General features: G+C 41.3%; 1 protein-coding gene across 2 annotated transcripts in view; it reads left to right on the top strand.

Annotated features, from left to right (window-relative positions):
• PPP2R2A (protein phosphatase 2 regulatory subunit Balpha) overlaps nt 1–26,931 on the top strand; it is a 138,228-nt gene that overhangs the window by 73,918 nt on the left and 37,379 nt on the right. For both annotated transcript variants that reach the window (XM_053718105.1, XM_053718106.1), the window contains exons 5-8: nt 368–480; nt 612–789; nt 10,895–11,059; nt 11,290–11,459. In XM_053718105.1, coding sequence (XP_053574080.1) covers nt 368–480; nt 612–789; nt 10,895–11,059; nt 11,290–11,459 — 626 coding nt within the window. The remainder of the gene's footprint in view (nt 1–367; nt 481–611; nt 790–10,894; nt 11,060–11,289; nt 11,460–26,931) is intronic.

The raw sequence follows: 26,931 nt of genomic DNA, 5'->3' as shown, positions 1-26,931 counted from the left end.
AGGGAGGGAGGAGCTATATATACAGCGCTGCTGTGGTGCTCTTTGCCACTTCCTGCTAATCAGGAGGCGTTATCCCATAAGTAAGGATGAAATCCGTGGACTCGTCATATCGTAAAAGAAATAAATTTATCAGATAAGCATAAATTTCCTTTTTACAGAGCACATACTCTGATGAGCTGAGGAAATTGTGAGGTAAAATATCTATCTATTTTACATAGAGATGTTCAGGTGATATTTTCCTGTTAGCTTTTTAGTTATGCTGCATCACTTTCAAGGGTTTTAGCATATGAGTATTATGTCCCTTTTAAGAGAAGTTTTAAACAGCAGGTAATTTGTATTGATATCCATTTCTCCTTTTCTACTTCAGATAAAACTATAAAGTTGTGGAAAATCAGTGAACGTGATAAGAGGCCAGAGGGTTACAACCTGAAAGAAGAAAATGGAAGATACAGGGATCCAACCACTGTGACTACACTCAGGGTAGGTGTATGAAAACTTAGGATATGTCAACTCCCAGTGAAGTACAAATTAGCTCTTTGGATGCTAACCTGCTCTTATTTGTAATTTATCCATGCCAATTTCTAATTGAATATTTTAATTCACCATTTCAGGTGCCGGTTTTCCGACCCATGGACCTAATGGTTGAAGCAAGCCCTCGTAGGATATTTGCCAATGCTCACACGTATCACATAAACTCCATCTCTGTCAACAGTGACTATGAGACCTACCTATCGGCAGATGACTTGCGAGTCAACTTGTGGCACTTAGAGATTACAGATAGGAGCTTTAGTATCCTTCATGGTCTTGTGCAACAGCTTCTTCCACCACTGGTCATTATTGGTGGCATTTTTCTGCCTTATTTCTTTTTCAAGATACGATGAGTCCACGGATTTCATCCTTGTGGGATATCGCCTTCTGGTCAGCAGGAGGAGGCAATATAAATATTGTGTATAAATAGCTCCTCCCAACCCATTCATTCTCTTTGCCTGTGTTAGTTAGATAGGAGATGGCAAAGTGAGGTGTTGGTAAAGATTCTTCAATCAAGTGTTTATTATTTTTAAAGTGGTGCCGCTGAGTACTACTTAGTGCTAGGGTGTAGTCTAGACCAGATCAGTCTCTTCAGTAACAAAAGAGAAGCATTTGGTGGCTTTAGAGCAATAGGAACTGGTGGGACATTATTCTCACTGTGCCTCCTATACATTTTTTGCTGCCCTAATATATATAGCCTAAGCACTTTTAACTCAGGCTGATCTTTGTCCACAGGGCTATGGGAGGGAGAAGACCTCTGCAAACCTGCTGGACTGCCATGCTGTCGCACAGCATTCCAGGTAAGTGCTAACTTTATTGTTTCTGGGGACACATTATCTCAGATTAAAGTGAGCACTGCATTATTACAGTCACTTCTCAAGAGCTGAATTACATGGAAGGGCTCTGATTGTGTTGGGATTGTTTTACATACACTGGGGCTTGGACTCAACAGTGTTATTTTGCTCCCGGTAGTGGTATGATATGCAACCCGGGTGATAGCTACTTGTTATGTTATGGTAGCATAAGAATGGCGTAACTCCTCACTCCCGATATCAGTTTTATACTGACCGATTGGGAGGTTTGTTTTTCAGTTGGTCATAGCATTGTCCTAGACCCTCTTGTGGTTTATGGTGTTTTTTTACTTTAAAATATTGCCGGAAATAAGACTCAATCTTGGAGTTAGCTGCCCGGGAGTTACGGTCTAATACGCCCACGATGGGCGGGACTTGATGTAGTCCTATGCAGGCGGCTCCATTCTTGTGACTTTGCCGCCCGAGTGTTTCAGCCTGAGACGCCCACGATGGGCGGAGTTATGCTTTAGACTGTTTTGCGCACCCTTTTTCTGCTGTTCTAGGAACGCATTGTGAATGATGGGCTATTAGCTGGATACCTTTTCGGTCAGTCATACTTCAGCTAACACAAGGGCTATTGGCATCTTTCTGGCATAATCTCTTTACAATCGTAGTGTGATTCAAGCGACAGTGTTTGTAGTTAAACAGATTAACAGTTCTACTCCATTTGATTTCATTTTTTACTGTAATGGCTCAAATATGGGGTGTCTCTATCGTTAATGAGTCAGTGTTTTCTTTCGCTCTGCGGTTCCTTGCAGCACATGACTAGATTGCTTTAATGTTCATAGCTCTGTCCATTCCAGCAAGGTTAACATGATACTTGACTAATTTCTGTCAGTGACAACTTGAGGGACTTCATTTATTTTCGGCAGCCGGATAGATAGCTCAGCAGGCTCAGGCACTGTGGCTGAGCTCTGTAGCAACCCAAGGGTTGCAGGTTCGATCCCCGGTGAGGTCCACTCAGCTTTTCCTTATGAGGTTGATAAAAATGAGCAGCGCCTTGGGGTGATTAGCTGCACTTTACAAGTACCTGATACATACATTCATACATACATACTATGCATCCTTTCTGAATTCCAAACAAATTGTTTCCTTTTTCTCCGCTAAGCAGAAATAACCTAAGCCTGCATGGAGGCCCAACCTTTCTTGGTAGCCCAAACAAACCAAGACGCCTGAATTTGGAACTAAGTTGGCATGAAGGGCATGCCCCTGATCCGAGGCCGAATCTGGTAGGGGGCAGACTATCACTTTTTGTTCAGGCCTGGGTGCGGGGATGTTCAGGATCCCTGGGATTTAGAAATCGTGTCCCAGGGGTATAAATTGGAATTCAAAGATTTTCCCCCTATCGGCAGGTTCCTTCCTTCTAGATTATCTGCAGATCAGATACAAGGAGAAGCGTGCTTACGTTGCGTAGAGTGATCGTTCCTGTTCCAGCACAGGAACAGGGTCCGGTTTTTTTTACTCAAATCTGGTTGGGGTTCCCGAAAAAGGGGAATCTTCAGACCACTCTTTGACCTCAAGGGTCTACAATAATTTCTAGAGTTCCGTCCTTCACGATGGACACTATACGTTCCATGCTACCACTGATTCAAGAAGGTCAGTTCAGATCCACAGTGGACCTAAAGGATACATTCCTACATGTTCCCATTCACAGGGACCATTACAAGTTTCTAAAGGTTTGCATTTTTAGCAAACTCTTTCAGTTCATGGCATTACCTTTCGGCCTGGCCACTGCTCCAAGAATATTTGCAAAGGTGCTTAGACCGCAGGGCATTAGAGTGGCGTCGTATCTGGACGACATTCTAATTCAAGCGCCATCATTTCAACAAGCCAGATCCCATACCAAACTGGTATTATCCTTCCTGTGTACTCATGGGTGGAAGATAAATCTGGAAAAAAGGCTCCTTGTTTCCAAGTACATGGGTAACCTTTCTAGGGACCATAAAAGATTCCCTGTCAATGAAAATTTTTCTGACAGAGGTCAGGAAAACAAAGTTGTTACATAACTGTCGTGCCCTTCAGTTCACTCTCCGGCCTTCGGTGACTCAATGTATGGAGGTAATTGGGCTGATGGTGGCGACAATGGATATCATCATCCCTTTTGCTTGGTTCCATCTCAGACCTCTTCAGCTAAGCATGCTCAGGCAATGAAACTGGGATTATACAGACCTGTCTCCTCTGATAACTCTAGATCAGGAGACAAGGGTTTCTCTTCAGTGGTGGTTGTCTCTGGATCATCTATCCCAGGGAACCTGCTTTCGCAGGCCGGCTTGGGAAATTGTGACAACAGACTCCAGCCTTCTGGGGTGGGGAGCTGTCTGGAACTCCCTGAAGACTCAGGGACTTTGGACTTAGTCAGAGTCAGTTCTCCCTAGAACTGAGAGTGATTCTCAATGCGCTTCTGGCCTGGCTTCGGTTAGCCGCGGCCAAATTTATCGGGTTCCAGTTGGACATTATCACTTCTTTGACTTGCATCAATCATCAGGGGGGAACAAGAAGTTCCCTAGTGATGACAGAAGTATCCAAATTAATTCAATGGGCGGAGACCCATTCTTGTTGCCTGTCAGCGATCCACATCCCGAGAGTAGACAATTGGGAGGCGGATTTCTTGAGCAGACAGACGTTCTATCCGGGGAACTCCATCGGAGGTGTTTTCTAAACAGATACTCAAGTGGGGACAGCTGGAGTTGGCTCTGATGGCCTCTCGAAGGAATACCAAACTTCCGAGATACGGGTCGAGATCCAGGGACCCCCAGGCAGAATTAATAGACGTTCTGGCGGTTCCTTGGAATTTCAATCTAGCATACCTGTTTCCTCCATTTGCACTTCATCCTCGGGTAATTGCCCGACTCAAACAGGAGAGGGCGTCGGTGATACTCATAGCACCGGCATGGCCTCGAAGAATTTGGTATGCGGGCCTGATAGATGGCATTTCTACCACCTTGATGTATGCCGTTGAGGAAGGACCTTCTCATTCAGGGTCCCTTCCTTCACCCTAATTTAGCTTCTCTGAAGCTGTCTGCGTGGAGATTGAACGTTTGATTTTATCCAAGCGTGGGTTCTCTGATCCGGTCATAGAGACCTTGAGTCAGGCTTGTAAGCCTGTAACTAGAGAAATCTGCCATAGGATTTGGCATAGATACTTTTATTGGTGTGGATCCAAGGGCTACTCTTGGAGTAGAGTTAGGATTCCTAGAGTTTTGTCTTTTCTCCAGGAAGGTCTGGAGAAGGGTTTATCTGCTAGTTCCCTAAAGGGGGTCAAGTTTCGGTTCTATCCATTTTGTTTCACGAATGTCTTGCAGGATTACCAGATGTACAAGCTTTTTGTCAGACCTTGGTAAGAATCAGGCCTGTGTTCAAACCAGTTACTCCTCCATGGAGTCTTATTCTAGTTCTCAAAGTTCTTCAAGGGGCTCCGTTTGAGCCTATGCATTCCTTAGATATCAAGTTGATATCTTGGTAAGTTCTTTTTCTGGTTGCTATTTCTTCTTTGCGAAGAGTCTCAGAACTCTTGGCGCTACAGTGCGAATCTCCATACCTTATTTTCCACTCAGATAAGGTAGTGTTTAGAACATAATTAGGTTTTCTTCCTAAAGTCGTTTCGGATAGGAACATTAACCAAGAAATTGCTGTTCCTTCCTTGTGTTCTAATCCTTCTTCCCTGACGGAGAGACTTCTTCACAATTTAGATGTGGTTCGGGCCCTGAAGTTTTATCTTCAGGCAACTAAGGACTGTCGTCAGTCCTCTTCTTTGTTTGTAGTTTTTTCTGGCAGACGTAAGGGTCAGAAAGTTACGGCTTCTTCTCTTTCTTTGTGGATGGAGAGTATCATACGTCTTACATATGGGACTGCTGGGTAGCTCCTTCCTGAGAGGGTTACGGCTCATTCCACTAGGGCTGTGGCTTCCTCGTGGGCATTCAAATATGATGCTTCTGTTGAACAGATTTGCAAGGCTGCAGCTTGGTCCTCTTTTCACACTTTTTCCTAATTTTGATAATTTGATACTTTTGCCTCTGCTGAGGCTGTTTTTGGGAGGAAAGTTCTTCCAGCAGTGGTGCCTTCCGTTTAGGTTCCCTGTCTTGTCCCTCCCTTTTCATCCGTGTACTATAACTTTGGTATTGTATCCCACAAGTAAGGATGAAATCCGTGGACTCATCGTATCTTCAAAAAGAAAAGGAAATCTATGCTTACCTGATAAATTTGTTTCTTTTTCGATACGATGAGTCCACGGCCCGCCCTGTTCTATGAGACAGGTTATTTAATTTTTGTTACACTTCAGACACCTCTGCTCCTTGACTTTTTTCCTTTCTCTTTCTAACTTCGGTCGAATGACTGGGTTGGGAGGGAAGGGAGGACCTATTTATACAGCTCTGCTGTGGAGCTCTTTGCCTCCTCCTGCTGACCAGGAGGCGATATCCCATAAGTAAGGATGAAATCCGTGGACTCATCGTATCGAAAAAGAAACAAATTTATCAGGTAAGCATAAATTTCCTTTTTGACAGTTTTTCTTCTCTCTATCACCTACAATTTCATGTAGTCATGTACAAATGTTAATCCAGTGACCATAAAGAAATAAAATGTGATGTAAAATAATGCTTTTTTTTTAATCCCCTTTTAGCGTCTGTGCTTTAAAATTAAAATGTATAGTTTAATTTCCAGTAAAATATATAGTTATGGTTACTTTGTAAAACTTTTGGTATTCATTCAAAAGATTGGCTATAAATTAAGACATCTGGTCACTTATCACCCTTGCTTAAAGGGCCACTGTAAGTAAATATATTTTCTATGCCTGTTACTAACTACCCACCCCAAATACGCTTTTTATCAATAGCATTTCATTAACATATCTCTACCGTATATCAGAAATCTTGTTTGCAAATTTAATTGTTTTCCAAACCCACTCCGTGGGTATCCTTTGCTCTGTACCAATCCGTTTACAATACCTAGGTTTCAAAATGGCGCTTTAAACACAAAGTTATTAGTTTAAGTATTTTGAACACGCAGTGCTGAAAATAGTGGGCAGGATAACGTGACATCACCGGCGAATAAAAGATATAACTTTTAGAACGTTATGAAACTTCGTTTTGGAGAAAATATAGGTCAGTAGGTTTTAATTAATGTTTATTAACTTTAATATGTTAGTTGTTTAGCTTAAAAATTATAACAGAAAGTAATCCTTTAAAGGAGAAGTGATGCAACAGTTTTACCTGCAACTTTTTTAAAGGGACACTCAAGTCAGAATTAAACTTTCATGATTCAGATACCATATGCAATTTTTTTTTTTTTATTTAAATTTTTATTGAGGTTGTGCGAAAACAATACAACTTATATGGAACACCATTCCATCAAAACAAACATAAATGGTACATTTCAATTCAATTCAACAATTTCTGTATAGATAGAAAGATAAAATTCTCCGCATGAATAATCTTATAGGAAAACTGGAACCTCTTTTTTTCTATTTTATTTTTGTTATGAACTGAGATTAGCAATGTGAGTGGTCTCTTCAGGACCTGTAAGTTTCGAGTAGTTTAGCAATTGGAATTGTTTATAATAGTAGGAGTGAAAATATAATTTCGCTGTGTATATAATATAGTAAGATATGTAGGTATAAATAGGTAGGTTACGGCATAGGCAAGATGAGCCGTGTATTTAACCCTCCTAAATTAGGAGATCTATTATGGGGGTGGGGGGAGGCGGTAGGTTGAATATGATGAGTAATACATGTAGCTTAGGAGGCTTTTTTTTTTTTTTTTTTTGTTTTCCCAGAAAGTAGAAGGAACATATTAGCACTTAAATGTTACAGCCATGATATGTGCATACTAAAAGGTACAGACCTTAAAACTTTCCATAACATGTTTAAAGCTATAATAAATGGAAGGGAGAGGAGCCCCAAGTGTAATGCGTATGCCAGGGCAATGGTGATATAGAAGATGCAAATAAGGTCATTCCTATAAATAAGTTCATGGGGGGAGAGATATATGTGAAGTGATGACTCCTGAAATGTGGATAACCTTACATGTAACAGTCAACTATAAAAGTTAGCTAGTGTTGAATAAGCTCACCCTATACAATCTTGGTCTATTAGAAACCTGGGTTATCAGAGAACATACAGGAATGAGCTAGGTGGGAGATGGGTCAATGCTATACCCTGCATGAGAGAGCTTAGATGTTTAAGGCATTAAACCTAGTACTGGTTAATTGACTCGGTTATAATTGTATGATTTTATAAGTTTATGAAGAGAGAGACTATATAGAATAGCCCCAGTGTAGGTCCAGCCCCCACTAGGGCTAGTTTTTTTGTTTTTACAATCTGAATTAGAGAGTTTGGGAGGTTAATGCCTGGTTACATAAGTGGGAATATAAGATATAGATCTGCCACAGGTCACGGGCCCTATGCCCTGCAGCCTCAAACACAAAATTCCATTAGTCAGCACAGATGCAAAATCCCCATCATCTAGTGAAGTCATACCCAATTCAGTCTAAATTTGTCCTATCTTTTCTATTACTCGGCTATATTGTTTATATGGAGGACCAAGTACCAGCAGTTAAAGTCAGGGATAGGGATTCATCATCCACACACATACAATTGTCACTTACATAATGCATAAGATTTCAGCAGGGTAAAGTTTTTGGCAATATGTCTGGGTCGTGAGTATTGTAAATGGTATGTGTACCGAGCCTAGGCCCATATTGAGTGTGATAGATACGTTCTAAGCATATATATCAGTTCCCCATGGAGGCACCACATCATGTAGTAGGAGTGAGTGTAAGATTCTAACTCTAAGGTCTTGGCAGGAATTAGGTCTCATGCAAGACGTTATAAAACAGGAAAATAATGCTTAAACATTTGCAAATTTTAAACTATACAAAGCACACAGCAACAAACAGAGATAACACAGAAAGCATAACTCTTTCATTGTCAGCATGAAGGTTGCATCCATATTAGCCAATGCCTCCACGGAGGCCACAAGGAACATACTGCACTGTCCCTAGTTGACTATCCAGCGCACTGAATACAACACTTATCAGTAATGTCCCAACGTGGCTGAAGGGACTCCAGGGAACGGTAAGTGCTGGGAGATAAATAAAATTTAGAAGCACATGTTGTTTGTGGCCTTGTTTCCTCTTGACTCACCGACTCCTCGGTATACACGGCACCCAGATCCGTATTGTCCCAGCCAAAATTCCTGCCTGTAGCGCACTCCCTTTTGCATAGGTAATCGTAGCAACTCCTTTACCGTTGTACAGTGTGGGGCAGTGTGCCAATCCTACCGGCTCATGAACCGGTTTTCTGTTGGGGTGCACGACATGCAGGGACTGTCCAAACTCTATGATTCTGCTGGAGCTAGGCGATGGCGCACCACAGGCAGGGAAGGTCAAAGGCAGAATAGGTAAAAGAATGTCCATCTTCTCTAAAGCTGACCGCTGTGTTTTCCGTGGGAGTTCAAAGGTATAGTCCTCCCAACTGATGTCTAGGCATTGCGGTGGGGTTGAGAAGGGGGTGCGCACCTGTAGAGTTGAGGAACTAGCTATCGCTAGCGGGTCGGGTGCACAATGGCAATCAGGGTTCGGCATAGGGGACTGTTCTTTGTGCCACTCACGTGCAGTTGTGAAAGGCGTCGGGAGTAAGCGCAGCACAGTCCTAAGGTCGCTTTCTAACAGGAGGAACTGCTGCGTAGTTAGCCGCAGAATAGCTGACTCCCATGCTGCGATCGCTTCCATGTTGTGTGGCTATGAAACACTGTTTTTCCAACAGTCTGGTTCCAAAATGTTCCCGTTTCAGCTGAGAAGGCAATATATCTCTGTACAGCACCCAGTCCTCACACTCGAGTCCCCTCCAGATAAAGTTGCTGCGGTAGGGTAGGTCTAAATTAAAAATTGGTCACTCTTGAGGAGACTAGATTGTAGGCCCGTTTTTCAAGATGAATAGGATCCGTTTATCTTAAATATTTTCTGCTCCTCTAGTCCAAGCATTGTGAACTCCAGAGTCTCTAGGTCACCAATATTATTAAAGTTTAGGGATCTGAACGGTCAAAAAAGGTATTTTCCAAAAGATATAGCCGGAGCTAACATGATATGCGACCATTCAGCTCCGTAGTTGGCTCTGCCCCCACCATATACAATTTTAAACAACTTTGCAATTTACTTCCTACAAAAGGTGCACAATCTTTTTATATTTACACTTTTTGAATCACCAGATCCTACTGGGCATGTGAAATATTTCACAGAATATATGTATATACATGATACAGGAGGAGTGGAAATGGACATTACTTTGATATTTGTCAGAAAAGAAATATACTACTTATTTGAACTTACTATTTTTAAAACCTGTTATTTTACATTTTTCTTTCTTTCAAAAAAATCCTCTGTCTTAAAAGGACACTAAACCCAACATTTTTCTTTCATGATTCAGGTAGAGAATACAATTTTAAACATTCCAATTTACATCTATTTAATTTGCTTCATTCTTTAGATATCCTTTGTTGAAGAAATAGCAATGCACATGGGTGAGCCAATCACACGAGGCATCTATGTGCAGCTACTGAGCCTATCCAGATATGCTTTACAGCAAAGGATATCAAGAGAATGAAGCAAATTAGATAATAGAAGCAAATTAGAAAGTTGTTTAAAATGCCATGCTCTTAAATCATGAAAGGAAAAAAAAAATCGTGTTTAATGGCCCTTTAATTCTTTGGTGTTATCAAGCCCTTTATGTTTATCACTTGGTTCTACGCACCTAGAAAGTTGACATATATGAGGCAAGTTAAGCTGTTTTTAAAGCAGAGATGCACCTGACAAGGAGATAAGGTAACTTTTTAGAAGGCATGTATATTTGGTGATGGTTTAGTTTGGTGTCCATTTAATGGCTGCCAGCTGGCTAACACACAATTTTCCTGTTTTAAGGGAGATTGGCACTTTTTTATGACTGAAATTTATGCTGGTCAAATCCCAAACCAGATTTCCTCTTTCTAAGCCTTCTTCAACTTAGGAAAAATTCCCCAAGACTTGATCCAGTTTGCGCACAATGAGCCTTTAGTTTATTAACCTTTCCAGAATTAATTTGTTACGGGGGTAATTTTTGTGCACGTTTTTTGTCTAACCATTTGAATTTTGTGCCTTAACTTCCCACATTAAAGGGATACTAAACCCAAAATGGTTCAGATAGAGCATACAATTTTAAGCAAATTTCTTGGGCCGGCTCCTAAGCTTTATCTTCCTGCTTTTCAAATAAAGATAGCAAGAGAACAAAGAAAAATTGATAATAGGAGTAAATTAGAAAGTTGCTTAAAATTGCCTGATCTATCCACAAAAGATTAAATTGGGTTTAGTATCCCTTTAAACATTTGGATCTAAAACTTTTTTACTTTTGGTTAACTCCAAATAGATTTTTTTCCCCTCTATTTTTGTTATTTTGACTTCAGACTTCTCCTTTTCTTGTTTCGCTACAATTGCCCTCTATATAAAAATCTTTCCACTTGTGTCGTGCGATTCCTTCACTCCACTATCAGACATTGTAGATATTAAGCCTGCCAACATGGAAGAGCTGACAGAGGTTATCACAGCTGCAGAGTTTCACCCCCATCACTGCAATACATTTGTATACAGCAGCAGCAAAGGCACTATCCGATTGTGTGACATGCGGGAGTCAGCACTTTGTGATCGTCACTCAAAATGTGAGTATTTTTGCTATACTATCTCACTGAACTCTTCTTTGAAAGTCTAGTGTACCTAGAAGTGTTTTCTTGCTTACCAAAAAGCAAATGATTTGATGCAATTGCATAGCTGAGAGGGTATCTTGCCTTGATACCTTATTTGGAATTTAGCAATGGTGTCCGCTCCAAGAGATCTAGTTCTCTAGCTGCCTTCCAACCCGCGTTTTAATCTTGTGCTTCTTTGTCCATAGTGTTTGAGGAGCCAGAGGATCCCAGCAACAGGTCGTTTTTCTCAGAGATCATCTCTTCCATATCAGATGTGAAGTTCAGTCACAATGGCCGATATATGATGACAAGGGACTACCTGTCAGTCAAGATTTGGGACCTAAACATGGAAAATCGGCCTGTAGAAACATATCAGGTATGTTGTGATTATGACAGAGAGATGGAAAGTAGTCTTTTGTATTGTGAAAATTACTCGTATAATTAAAGGGACACTAAAGCAAAAAATTTTCTTTTGTGATTCAGATAGATCAGGCAATTTTAACCCTTTAATGACCACAGCACTTTTCCATTTTCTGTCCGTTTGGGACCAAGGCTATTTTTACACTTTTGCGGTGTTTGTGTTTAGCTGAAATTTTCCTCTTACTCATTTACTGTACCCACACATATTATATACCGTTTTTCTCGCCATTAAATGAGCTTTCAAAATATACCATTATTTTCATCATATCTTATAATTTACCATAAAATATTTTATAAAATATGAGGAAAAAATGGAAAAAAACTAACTTTTTCTAACTTTGACCCCCAAAATCTGTTACACATCTACAACCACCAAAAAACACCCATGCTAAATAGTTTCTAAATTTTGTCCTGAGTTTAGAAATACCCAATGTTTACATTTTCTTTGCTTTTTTTGCAAGTTATAGGGCAATAAATACAAGTAGCACTTTGCCATTTCCAAACCACTTTTTTTCAAAATTAGCCCTAGTTACATTAGAACACTAATATCTTTCAGGAATCTCTAAATATCCATTGACATGTATATATATATTTTTTAGAAGACATCCCAAAGTATTGATCTAGGCCCATTTTGGTATATTTCATGCCACCATTTCACCGCCGAATGCGATCAAATAAAAAATTTTTTTCACTTTTTCACAAATTTTTTCACAAACTTTAGGTTTTTCACTGAAATTATTTACAAACAACTCATGAAATTATGGCATAAATGGTTGTAAATGCTTCTCTGGGATCCCCTTTGTTCATAAATAGCAGACATATATGGCTTTGGCTTTGCTTTTTGGTAATTAGAAGGCTGCTAAATGCCACTGCGCACCACACGTGTATTATGCCCAGCAGTGAATGGGTTAATTAGGGAGCATGTAGGGAGCTTCTAGGGTTAATTTTAGCTCTAGTGTAGTGTAGTAGACAACCCCAAGTATTGATCTAGGCCCATTTTGGTATATTTCATGCCACCATTTCACCGCCAAAAGCAATCAAATAAAAACAAAATTGTTCACTTTTTCAAACTTTAGGTTTCTCACTAAAATTATTTACAAACAGCTTGTGCAATTATGGCACAAATGGTTGTAAATGCTTCTCTGGGATCCCCTTTGTTCAGAAATAGCAGACATATATGGCTTTGGCGTTGCTTTTTGGTAATTAGAAGGCCGCTAAATGCTGCTGCGCATCACATGTGTATTATGGCCAGCAGTGAAGGGGTTAATTAGGTAGTTTGTAGGGAGCTTGCAGGGTTAATTTTAGCTTTAGTGTAGAGATCAGACTCCCACCTGACACATGCCATCCCCTGATCCCTCCCAAACAGCTCTCTTCCCTCCCCCACCCCACAATTGTCCCCGCCATCTTAAGTACTGGCAGAAAGTCTGCCAGTACTAAAATAAAAGGTATTAAAAAAAAATACATTTTTTAAGCATATTTACATATGCTGCTATGTAGGGTCCCCCCTTAGCCCCCAACCTCCCTGATCCCCCCAAAATAGCTCCCTAACCCTCCCCCTCTGCCTTATTGGGGCCATCTTGGGTCTGCCAGTACCCAGTTTGCAAATAAAAATGTTTTTTTTTATTATTTGTTATTTGTTTCTGTAGTGTAGCTTCCCCCCCCCACAGTCCAATATCCCACCAGCCAAACCGATCACTAAATAAATATAACTACCCCTTTGATCCCCACTTCTAACTAAAAATTTTCTGTAGCGTAGTGGTTCCCACCCGCTCCCTCCCCGTGCACGCGCGCGCGTCCGTGCGCGCCCCCCGGTCGTCCCCGCCCCCGATCCCGCCCCCCTCCGCATCACAAAGGCCATTGATGGCCGCCACCCGCCTCCCACACCGGCTCCCACCCACCAACGAACATAGCCGTTAATGTCCGGTGCAGAGAGGGCCACAGAGTGGCTCTCTCTGCACCGGATGGCTAAAAATGGTTATTGCAGGATGCCTCGATATCGAGGCATCACTGCAATAACCGGAAAGCAGCTGGAAGTGAGCAGGATCGCTTCCAGCTGCTTTCCACACCGAGGACGTGCAGGGTACGTCCTCAGGCGTTAACTGCCTTTTTTTTGAGGACGTACCCTGCACGTCCTCGGTCGTTAAGGGGTTAAGCAACTTTCTAATTTACTCCCATTATCATTTTTTCTTCGTTCGCTTGCTATCTTTATTTGAAAAAGAAAGGCATCTAAGAGTTTTTTTTGGTTCAGAACTCTGGGTAGCACTTTTTTATTGGTGGATTAATTTATCCACCAATCGGCGAGGACAACCCAGGTTGTTCACCAAAAATGGGCCGGCATCTAAACTTACATTCTTCCATTTCAAATAAAGATACCAAGAGAATAAAGAAATTTTGATAATAGGAGTAAATTAGAAAATTGCTTAAAATGTCATGCTCTATCTGAATCACGAAAGAAAAAATTTGGACTCAGTGTCCCTTTAACTTGTAAAAATACTGATGCCACAATCCATAATAGTCTAAGCCACCTCAGGTATTGCATAATATCTGCCTAACAAACAATAGTGTTTTTTAATTGGTCATTAAAGGGACATGAAACCCAAAAAATTTTCATGATTCCAATAGATGATGCAATTTTAAACAACTTACCAATTTACTTCTATTATTTAATTTGCTTCATTCTCTTGTTATCCATTGCTGAATGATTTTATCTAGGCAAGTTCAGGAGCAGCAAAGAACCTAGGTTCTCACTACTGATGGCTGCATATACAGTATAGACTGATTGTCATTGGCTCACCCATGTGTTTAGTTAGAAACCAGTAGTGCATTATTGCTCCTTCAATAATTTTTTGGGGTTTCATGTCCTTTTAAGTATGTTAGGATCTGTCCTACCAGCTAAAGAAAAATATCCTCATGTATAGACTTACTAAATTTAATATCCTGGCTTATTCTAATTAGACTAACCAAAAAGTAGTTGCATTGCTTAAAGGGACAGTCAACACAAGAATTTTTGTTTTTAAAAGCTAGATAATCCCTTGATTACCCATTCCCCAGTTTTGCACAACCAAGAGTTATAATATACGTTTTACCTCTGTGATTACCTTGTATCTAAGCCTCTGCAGACTGCCCCCTGATTTAAGTTCTTTTGACAGACATCCATTTTAGCCAATGCAGAGGCGGCCTTCAAGGTCTAAGAAACTAGCATATGAACCTCCTAGGTTTAGCTTTCAATGAAGAATACAAAGCGAACAAAGCAAAATTGGTGATTAAAGTAAATTTGAATCATGTTTTTGGACTTGACTGCCTCTTTAATGGAGAAAGGCAACCCCCCCATCCCTTTTTATGTGTACTTTTTTTATTCGTATTATCATTAAGTTTTCTTTTACAAGATACAATGAGTCCACGGATTTCATCCTTGTGGGATATCGCCTCCTGGTCAGCAGGAGGAGGCAAAGAGCACCACAGCAGAGCTGTATATATAGCTCCTCCCTTCCCTCCCACCCCAGTCATTCTCTTTGCCTGTGTTAGTAAGATAGGAGCTGGTAAAGTGAGGTGCTAGTTTATTTTCTTCAATCAAGATTTTATTATTTTTTAAGTAGTGCCTCTGAGTACTGCTTTGTGCTGGGGTGTAGCCTAGACCAGATCAGTCTCTTCAGTACAAAAAGAGAAGCATCTGGTGGCTTTAAGGCAATAGGATCTGGTGGGATTTTATTCTCACTGCGCCTCCTATACATGTTGCTGCCCTAAATACAGATAGCCTAAGCATTTTAACTCAGGCTTATCTTATTCCACAGGGCTATGGGAGGGAGAGGACCTCTGGAAACCTGATGGATGCCATGCTGTCGCACAGTTTTCGAGGGAAGTGCTGACTTTTTATTCTGACTTAGATCAGAGAAGTGGAGCACTGTACTTGATGGTAAGAACTCCTGCATTTAAAGGAGGGACCTTTCCGACAGTATAATCTTAGCAGGGCTACAGGAATACTGACAGCTGCGACTTTGGTTGTTATTCTCAGTACACTGTTAGGGGATGAGACCGTTAGCAGTGTTAAAAGCAAAAACAGTAGACAGACTTGTCCCCATGTTTTTTTGACAGCTCCGTTGGCCTTAGAACTTGTTTTTTAGGAGGGGCTAAGGTTTGCTTTGGGGATCACTCGTGCTGTGATTACTTTCAGTGGGGAGTGGTATTTTATTAATACTGACATTAGTGTCGGGAAACAGTACCTAAGTTTAGCCCCAAGGTTCTGTTTGCAGCAGCCGGTTCCCGGTGGCACAGTTGTTAAATCAATTAGGCTGAAGACCGGGAACTGCATGTTATTATGCCCACGATGGGGGGGAGTCTTGTAGCCATTTTTAGTGTATTGCGCACTTTGTTTTCGGCTGCTGTGGTCAGTGTCGGGTACTGCTGAATATATATCGCTGCATGACAGCAAGGGACACTGTTATATAGGCTGGGATCTAGACAATAGGTGCCATGAGCCTGTAGCTTGTTTCTTTTACCCCCGGTTGTTTAAGATCAATGGCGACCGAGAGGGGATGTTGACACGCCCACGGGGGCAGAGTTATGTGTATTATTGCACTTCCTACCTCCATTAGCCGGAGGGTAAAACGATCTTCCAGTTCTATCACGCTCTGGTTATTCTGTGCAATATATGTCTAGTAGCAGGCAACAGTACACTGTATATAACCTCTCCTGTTTTGTAATGTTGATATGAACAGGCAGCTCTACGTGTACATTTGTCTAGATAAAATGTCAGTAGTTGATATGTTGCTTGGGTGCTGCAGTATTTCCTTTTGACACACAAGAAAATTAAAGAGACAGTAGCACATACAAATTAACGTTTCTGTTTTCTGTTTTTTGTACTTTTAAGTGTTTTTCTGGTTCCCATGAGGTGCTCTGCGGTTCCTGGCATGGAATTGTGGGCAGAAGACATGGTTTATTTATGTAGATCGCAATGGCTATTTCAAGCAAAGCCAGCCGGTGTAACCTAATGGGCCGCTCTGCTGCCCCACTTGTCCACATTTAAAGTGATAGCACCATTTTTTTGTGGGGTTCCTTTTATGCATTTTAGCTGTTTAAAGTATGTTGCAGCTTTGTGTTTAAAGAAGAAGTGCACACATAGCATAGTTATTTTGGCCCACATGCGGTGCTCTGCGGTACCTTGCAAATTTTTTATGGATGGCGTGCACAAGACATGGTTGCTTCAGTGTTAAGTGTAATGTCTATTACCAGCAAAGGTTAACATGCTACTTGGATATTTCTGGTACAGAAATAAGTGAATTTAAAGTGACAGTAATGTTTTTTCTTTCATGTAATTAGCAAGAGTCCATGAGCTAGTGACGTATGGGATATACATTCCTACCAGGAGGGGCAAAGTTTCCCAAACCTCAAAATGCCTATAAATACACCCCTCACCACACCCACAATTCAGTTTTACAAACTTTGCCTCCGATGGAGGTGGTGAAGTAAGTTTGTGCTAGATTCTACGTTGATATGCGCTCCGCAGCAAGTTGGAGCCCGGTTTTCCTCTCAGCGTGCAGTGAATGTCAGAGGGATGTGAAGAGAGTATTGCCTATTTGAATGCAGTGATCTCCTTCTACGGGGTCTATTTCATAGGTTCTCTGTTATCGGTCGTAGAGATTCATCTCTTACCTCCCTTTTCAGATCGACGATATACTCTTATATATATACCATTACCTCTGCTGATTCTCGTTTCAGTACTGGTTTGGCTTTCTACAAACATGTAGATGAGTGTCCTGGGGTAAGTAAGTCTTATTTTCTGTGACACTCTAAGCTATGGTTGGGCACTTTGTTTATAAAGTTCTAAATATATGTATTCAAACATTTATTTGCCTTGACTCAGAATGTTCAACTTTCCTTATTTTTCAGACAGTCAGTTTCATATTTGGGATAATGCATTTGAATTAATCATTTTTTTCTTACCTTCAAAAATTTGACTCTTTTTTTCCCTGTGGGCTGTTAGGCTCGCGGGGGCTGAAAATGCTTCATTTTATTGCGTCATTCTTGGCGCGGACTTTTTTGGCGCAAAAATTCTTTTCCGTTTCCGGCGTCATACGTGTCGCCGGAAGTTGCGTCATTTTTTTGACGTTATTTTGCGCCAAAGATGTCGGCGTTCCGGATGTGGCGTCATTTTGGCGCCAAAAGCATTTAGGCGCCAAATAATGTGGGCGTCTGATTTGGCGCTAAAAAATATGGGCGTCGCTTTTATCTCCACATTATTTAAGTCTCATTTTTTATTGCTTCTGGTTGCTAGAAGCTTGTTCTTTGGCATTCTTTCCCATTCCTGAAACTGTCATTTAAGGAATTTGATCAATTTTGCTTTATATGTTGTTTTTTCTCTTACATATTGCAAGATGTCTCACGTTGCATCTGAGTCAGAAGATACTACAGGAATATCGCTGTCTAGTGCTGGATCTACCAAAGCTAAGTGTATCTGCTGTAAACTTTTGGTAGCTATTCCTCCGGCTGTTGTTTGTATTGATTGTCATGACAAACTTGTTAAAGCAGATAATATTTCCTTTAGTAATGTACCATTGCCTGTTGCAGTTCCCTCAACATCTAAGGTGCAGAATGTTCCTGATAACATAAGAGATTTTGTTTCTGAATCCATAAAGAAGGCTATGTCTGTTATTTCTCCTTCTAGTAAACATAAAAAATCTTTTAAAACTTCTCTCCCTACAGATGAATTTTTAAATGAACATCATCATTCTGATTCTGATGACTCTTCTGGTTCAGAGGATTCTGTCTCAGAGGTTGATGCTGATAAATCTTCAAATTTATTTAAAATGGAATTTATTCGTTCTTTACTTAAAGAAGTACTAATTGCTTTAGAAATAGAGGATTCTGGTCCTCTTGATACTAATTCTAAACGTTTGGATAAGGTATTTAAAGCTCCTGTGGTTATTCCAGAAGTTTTTCCTGTTCCTAAATGCTATTTCTGCAGTAATTTCCAAAGAATGGGATAAATTGGGTAATTCATTTACTCCTTCTAAACGTTTCAAGCAATTATATCCTGTGCCGTCTGACAGATTAGAATTTTGGGACAAAATCCCTAAAGTTGATGGGGCTATTTCTACCCTTGCTAAACGTACTACTATTCCTACGTCAGATGGTACTTCGTTTAAGGATCCTTTAGATAGGAAAATTGAATCCTTTCTAGGAAAAGCTTATCTGTGTTCAGGTATTCTTCTTAGACCTGCTATATCTTTGGCTGATGTTGCTGCAGCTTCAACTTTTTGGTTGGAAACTTTAGCGCAACAAGTAACACATCATGATTCTCATGATATTATTATTCTTCTTCAGCATGCTAATAATTTTATCTGTGATGCCATTTTTGATATTATCAGAGTTGATGTCAGGTTTATGTCTCTAGCTATTTTAGCTAGAAGAGCTTTATGGCTTAAAACTTGGAATGCTGATATGGCTTCTAAATCAACTCTACTTTCTATTTCTTTCCAGGGTAACAAATTATTTGGTTCTCAGTTGGATTCTATTATTTCAACTGTTACTGGTGGGAAAGGAACTTTTTTACCACAGGATAAAAAATCTAAAGGTAAAAACAGGGCTAATAATCGTTTTCGTTCCTTTCGTTTCAACAAAGAACAAAAGCCTGATCCTTCATCCTCAGGAGCAGTTTCAGTTTGGAAACCATCTCCAGTCTGGAATAAATCCAAGCCTGCTAGAAAGGCAAAGCCTGCTTCTAAGTCCACATGAAGGTGCTGCCCTCATTCCAGCTCAGCTGGTAGGGGGCAGGTTACGTTTTTTCAAGGAAATTTGGATCAATTCTGTTCACAATCTTTGGATTCAGAACATTGTTTCAGAAGGGTACAGAATTGGTTTCAAGATGAGACCTCCTGCAAAGAGATTTTTTCTTTCCCGTGTCCCAGTAAATCCAGTAAAAGCTCAAGCATTTCTGAATTGTGTTTCAGATCTAGAGTTGACTGGAGTAATTATGCCAGTTCCAGTTCCGGAACAGGGGATGGGGTTTTATTCAAATCTCTTCATTGTACCAAAGAAGGAGAATTCCTTCAGACCAGTTCTGGATCTAAAAATATTGAATCGTTATGTAAGAATACCAACGTTCAAGATGGTAACTGTAAGGACTATCTTGCCTTTTGTTCAGCAAGGGAATTATATGTCCACAATAGTTTTACAGGATGCATATCTGCATATTCCGATTCATCCAGATCATTATCAGTTCCTGAGATTCTCTTTTCTGGACAAGCATTACCAGTTTGTGGCTCTGCCGTTTGGCCTAGCTACAGCTCCAAGAATTTTTACAAAGGTTTTCGGTGCCCTTCTGTCTGTAATCAGAGAACAGGGTATTGTGGTATTTCCTTATTTGGACGATATCTTGGTACTTGCTCAGTCTTTACATTTAGCAGAATCTCATACGAATCGACTTGTGTTGTTTCTTCAAGATCATGGTTGGAGGATCAATTTACCAAAAAGTTCATTGATTCCTCAGACAAGGGTAACTTTTCTGGGTTTCCAGATGGTTTCAGTGTCCATGACTCTGTCTTTAACAGACAAGAGACGTCTAAAATTAATTACAGCTTGTCGAAACCTTCAGTCACAATCATTCCCTTCGGTAGCCTTATGCATGGAAATTCTAGGTCTTATGACTGCTGCATCGGACGCGATCCCCTTTGCTCGTTTTCACATGCGACCTCTTCAGCTCTGTATGCTGAATCAAAGGTGCAAGGATTACACAAAGATATCTCAATTAATATCTTTAAAACCGATTGTTCGACACTCTCTAACGTGGTGGACAGATCACCATCGTTTAATTCAGGGGGCTTCTTTTGTGCTTCCGACCTGGACTGTAATTTCAACAGATGCAAGTCTCACAGGTTGGGGAGCTGTGTGGGGATCTCTGACGGCACAAGGAGTTTGGGAATCTCAGGAGGTGAGATTACCGATCAATATTTTGGAACTCCGTGCAATTTTCAGAGCTCTTCAGTTTTGGCCTCTTCTGAAGAGAGAATCGTTCATTTGTTTTCAGACAGACAATGTCACAACTGTGGCATACATCAATCATCAAGGAGGGACTCGCAGTCCTCTGGCTATGAAAGAAGTATCTCGAATTTTGGTTTGGGCGGAATCCAGCTCCTGTCTAATCTCTGCGGTTCATATCCCAGGTATAGACAATTGGGAAGCGGATTATCTCAGTCGCCAAACGTTGCATCCGGGCGAATGGTCTCTTCACCCAGAGGTATTTCTTCAGATTGTTCAAATGTGGGAACTTCCAGAAATAGATCTGATGGCGTCTCATCTAAACAAGAAACTTCCCAGGTATCTGTCCAGATCCCGGGATCCTCAGGCGGAGGCAGTGGATGCATTATCACTTCCTTGGAAGTATCATCCTGCCTATATCTTTCCGCCTCTAGTTCTTCTTCCAAGAGTAATCTCCAAGATTCTGAAGGAATGCTCGTTTGTTCTGCTGGTAGCTCCGGCATGGCCTCACAGGTTTTGGTATGCGGATCTTGTCCGGGTGGCCTCTTGCCAACCGTGGACTATTCCGTTAAGACCAGACCTTCTGTCTCAAGGTCCTTTTTTCCATCAGGATCTGAAATCCTTAAATTTAAAGGTATGGAGATTGAACGCTTGATTCTTGGTCACAGAGGTTTCTCTGACTCTGTGATTAATACTATGTTACAGGCTCGTAAATCTGTATCTAGAGAGACATATTATAGAGTCTGGAAGACTTATATTTCTTGGTGTCTTTCTCATCATTTTTCTTGGCATTCTTTTAGAATACCGAGAATATTACAGTTTCTTCAGGATGGTTTAGATAAGGGTTTGTCTGCAAGTTCCTTGAAAGGACAAATCTCTGCTCTTTCTGTTCTTTTTCACAGAAAGATTGCTATTCTTCCTGATATTCATTGTTTTGTACAAGCTTTGGTTCGTATAAAGCCTGTCATTAAGTCAATTTCTCCTCCTTGGAGTTTGAATTTGGTTCTGGGGGCTCTTCAAGCTCCTCCATTTGAACCTATGCATTCATTGGACATTAAATTACTTTCTTGGAAAGTTTTGTTCCTTTTGGCCATCTCTTCTGCCAGAAGAGTTTCTGAATTATCTGCTCTTTCTTGTGAGTCTCCTTTTCTGATTTTTCATCAGGATAAGGCGGTGTTGCGAACTTATGTTGAAGCTACTAAATCTTTCCGAAAGACTTCTAGTCTATTTGTTATATTTTCCGGTTCTAGAAAAGGCCAGAAAGCTTCTGCCATTTCTTTGGCATCTTGGTTGAAATCTTTAATTCATCTTGCCTATGTTGAGTCGGGTAAAACTCCGCCTCAGAAAATTACAGCTCATTCTACTAGGTCAGTTTCTACTTCCTGGGCGTTTAGGAATGAAGCTTCGGTTGATCAGATTTGCAAAGCAGCAACTTGGTCCTCTTTGCATACTTTTACTAAATTCTACCATTTTGATGTATTTTCTTCTTCTGAAGCAGTTTTTGGTAGAAAAGTACTTCAGGCAGCGGTTTCAGTTTGAATCTTCTGCTTATGTTTTTCATTAAACTTTATTTCTTCTGTTATGTGTGATCAGTCCACGGGTCATCATTACTTCTGGGATATAACTCCTCCCCAACAGGAAATGCAAGAGGATTCACCCAGCAGAGCTGCATATAGCTCCTCCCCTCTACGTCACTCCCAGTCATTCTCTTGCACCCAACGACTAGATAGGATGTGTGAGAGGACTATGGTGATTATACTTAGTTTTTATAACTTCAATCAAAAGTTTGTTATTTTACAATAGCACCGGAGCGTGTTATTGCCTCTCTGGCAGAGTTTGAAGAAGAATCTACCAGAGTTTTTACTATGATTTTAACCGGAGTAGTTAAGATCATATTGCTGTTTCTCGGCCATCTGAGGGAGGTAAAAGCTTCAGATCAGGGGACAGCGGGCAGATGAATCTGCATTGAGGTATGTAGCAGTTTTTATTTTCTGAATGGAATTGATGAGAAAATCCTGCCATACCGTTATAATGACATGTATGTATACTCTACACTTCAGTATTCTGGGGATGGTACTTCACTGGAATTACTCTGTAAAAAGTACATTAAACCTTTTAATAGGTATTTATTATGTTAAACGTTTTTGCTGGAATGTAGAATCGTTTGCATTTTCTGAGGTACTGAGTGAATAAATGTTTGGGCATTATTTTTCCACTTGGCAGTTGCTTGTTTTAATTGTGACAGTTTCGTTTCTCTCTCACTGCTGTGTGTGAGGGGGAGGGGCCGTTTTTGGCGCTCTTTGCTACGCATCAAAAATTTCCAGTCAGTTACTCTTGTATTTCCTGCATGATCCGGTTCATCTCTACAGAACTCAGGGGTCTTCAAACTTCTTTGAAGGGAGGTAGATTCTCTCAGCAGAGCTGTGAGACTTATATATTGACTGTGATTAAAAACGTTGCTCTCTTATTTTTACGTTTCAAATTTAATTATTGTTACTTTACTAATGGGAACAAACCTTTGCTAAAAGTTGTGTTGTTTTCAAGGATTGATGCTATAACAGTTTTTCAGTTCATTATTTCAACTGTCATTTAATCGTTTAGTGCTTCTTTGAGGCACAGTACGTTTTTATTAAATAAGATTGTAACCAAGTTGCAAGTTTATTTGCTAGTGTGTTAAACATGTCTGATTCAGAGGAAGATACCTGTGTCATTTGTTCCAATGCCAAGGTGGAGCCCAATAGAAATTTATGTACTAACTGTATTGATGCTACTTTAAATAAAAGCCAATCTGTACAAATTGAACAAATTTCACCAAACAGCGAGGGGAGAGTTATGCCGACTAACTCGCCTCACGTGTCAGTACCTGCATCTCCAGCCCGGGAGGTGCGTGATATTGTGACGCCTAGTACATCTGGGCGGCCATTACAGATAACATTACAAGATATGGCTACTGTTATGACTGAAGTTTTGGCTAAATTACCAGAACTAAGGGGCAAGCGTGATCACTCTGGGGTGAGAACAGAGTGCGCTGATAATACTAGAGCCATGTCTGATACTGCGTCACAGCTTGCAGAGCATGAGGACGGAGAGCTTCATTCTGTGGGTGACGGTTCTGATCCAAACAGATTGGATTCAGATATTTCAAATTTTAAATTTAAATTGGAGAACCTCCGTGTATTACTAGGGGAGGTTTTAGCGGCTCTTAATGATTGTAACACCGTTGCAATACCAGAGAAATTGTGTAGGTTGGATAAATACTTTGCGGTACCGGCGAGTACTGACGTTTTTCCTATACCTAAGAGACTAACTGAAATTGTTACTAAGGAGTGGGATAGACCCGGTGTGCCGTTCTCACCCCCTCCAATATTTAGAAAGATGTTTCCAATAGACGCCACCACACGGGACTTATGGCAAACGGTCCCTAAGGTGGAGGGAGCAGTTTCTACTTTAGCTAAGCGTACCACTATCCCGGTGGAGGATAGCTGTGCTTTTTCAGATCCAATGGATAAAAAATTAGAGGGTTACTTTAAGAAAATGTTTGTTCAACAAGGTTTTATATTGCAACCCCTTGCATGCATCGCGCCGATTACGGCTGCGGTAGCATTTTGGATGGAGTCTCTGGAAGAGAACCTTAGTTCAGCTACGCTGGACGACATTACGGACAGGCTTAGAGTCCTTAAACTAGCTAATTCATTCATTTCGGAGGCCGTAGTACATTTAACCAAACTTACGGCTAAGAACTCAGGATTCGCCATTCAGGCACGTAGGGCGCTGTGGCTAAAATCCTGGTCAGCTGATGTAACTTCTAAGTCCAAATTACTTAATATACCTTTCAAAGGGCAAACTTTATTTGGGCCCGGTTTGAAAGAAATTATCGCTGACATTACAGGAGGTAAGGGCCACGCCCTGCCTCAAGCCAAAGCTAAGGCTAGACAGTCTAATTTTCGTCCCTTTCGGAATTTCAAAGCAGGAGCAGCACCAACTTCCACTGCACCAAAACAGGAAGGAGCCGTTGCTCGTTACAGACAAGGCTGGAAACCTAACCAGTCCTGGAACAAGGGCAAGCAGGCCAGGAAACCTGCTGCTGCCCCTAAGACAGCATGAATCGAGGGCCCCCGATCCGGGACCGGATCTAGTGGGGGGCAGACTCTCTCTCTTCGCCCAGGCTTGGGCAAGAGATGTTCAGGATCCCTGGGCGCTAGAGATCATATCTCAGGGATACCTTCTAGACTTCAAATTCTCTCCCCCAAGAGGGAGATTTCATCTGTCAAGGTTGTCAACAAACCAGATAAAGAAAGAAGCGTTTCTACGCTGTGTACAAGATCTGTTATTAATGGGAGTGATCCATCCGGTTCCGCGGTCGGAACAGGGACAAGGGTTTTACTCAAACCTGTTTGTGGTTCCCAAAAAAGAGGGAACTTTCAGGCCAATCTTGGATTTAAAGATCCTAAACAAATTCCTAAGAGTTCCATCGTTCAAAATGGAAACTATTCGGACAATCTTACCCATGATCCAAAAGGGTCAGTACATGACCACAGTGGATTTAAAGGATGCTTACCTTCACATACCGATTCACAAAGATCATTACCGGTATCTAAGGTTTGCCTTCTTAGACAGGCATTACCAGTTTGTAGCTCTTCCATTCGGATTGGCTACGGCTCCAAGAATCTTCACAAAGGTTCTGGGTGCCCTTCTGGCGGTACTAAGACCGCGAGGAATTTCGGTAGCTCCGTACCTAGACGACATTCTGATACAAGCTTCAAGCTTTCAAACTGCCAAGTCTCATACAGAGTTAGTTCTGGCATTTCTAAGGTCGCATGGATGGAAAGTGAACGAAAAGAAGAGTTCTCTCTTTCCTCTCACAAGAGTTCCATTCTTGGGGACTCTTATAGATTCTGTAGAAATGAAGATTTATCTGACAGAAGACAGATTAACAAAGCTTCTAAATGCATGCCGTGTCCTTCATTCCATTCAACTCCCGTCAGTAGCTCAATGCATGGAGGTGATCGGCTTAATGGTAGCGGCAATGGACATAGTACCCTTTGCACGTCTACATCTCAGACCGCTGCAATTGTGCATGCTGAGTCAATGGAATGGGGATTACTCAGACTTGTCCCCTACTCTGAATCTGGATCAAGAGACCAGAAACTCTCTTCTATGGTGGCTTTCTCGGCCACATCTGTCCAGGGGGATGCCATTCAGCAGGCCGGACTGGACAATTGTAACAACAGACGCCAGCCTACTAGGTTGGGGCGCTGTCTGGAATTCTCTGAAGGCTCAGGGACAATGGAATCAGGAGGAAAGTCTCCTACCAATAAACATTCTGGAATTGAGAGCAGTTCTCAATGCCCTTCTGGCTTGGCCCCAGTTAAAAACTCGGGGGTTCATCAGGTTTCAGTCGGACAACATCACGACTGTAGCTTACATCAACCATCAAGGAGGGACAAGAAGCTCCCTAGCAATGATGGAAGTATCAAAGATAATTCGCTGGGCAGAGTCTCACTCTTGCCACCTGTCAGCAATCCACATCCCGGGAGTGGAGAACTGGGAGGCGGATTTCTTGAGTCGCCAGACTTTTCATCCGGGGGAGTGGGAACTTCATCCGGAGGGCTTTGCCCAAATACTTCGACGTTGGGGCAAACCAGAGATAGATCTCATGGCGTCTCGCCAGAACGCCAAACTTCCTCGCTACGGGTCCAGATCCAGGGATCCGGGAGCGGTTCTGATAGATGCTTTGACAGCACCTTGGAACTTCGGGATGGCTTATGTGTTTCCACCCTTCCCGCTGCTTCCTCGATTGATTGCCAAAATCAAACAGGAGAGAGCATCAGTGATTCTAATAGCGCCTGCATGGCCACGCAGGACTTGGTATGCAGATCTAGTGGACATGTCATCCTGTCCGCCTTGGTCTCTACCTCTAAGACAGGACCTTCTGATACAGGGTCCATTCAAACATCAAAATCTAACTTCTCTGAAGCTGACTGCTTGGAAATTGAACGCTTGATTTTATCAAAACGTGGTTTTTCTGAGTCGGTTATTGATACCCTGATACAGGCTAGGAAGCCTGTTACCAGAAGGATTTACCATAAGATATGGCGTAAATACCTATACTGGTGCGAATCCAAAGGTTACTCCTGGAGTAAGGTTAGGATTCCTAGGATATTGTCCTTTCTACAAGAAGGTTTAGAAAAGGGTTTATCGGCTAGTTCATTAAAGGGACAGATCTCAGCTCTGTCCATCTTGTTGCACAGGCGTCTGTCAGAAAATCCAGACGTCCAGGCTTTTTGTCAGGCTTTAGCTAGAATCAAGCCTGTGTTTAAAACTGTTGCTCCGCCATGGAGTTTAAACCTTGTTCTTAACGTTCTACAAGGAGTTCCGTTTGAACCCCTTCATTCCATTGATATAAAGTTGTTATCTTGGAAAGTGTTATTTTTAATGGCTATTTCTTCGGCTCG

This window comes from Bombina bombina, chromosome 6 (assembly GCF_027579735.1).
Source record: "Bombina bombina isolate aBomBom1 chromosome 6, aBomBom1.pri, whole genome shotgun sequence".
Classification (NCBI taxonomy): domain Eukaryota; kingdom Metazoa; phylum Chordata; class Amphibia; order Anura; family Bombinatoridae; genus Bombina; species Bombina bombina.
Note: the sequence above shows the minus strand (reverse complement) of the source record. Positions and strands in the feature narration are given on the sequence as shown.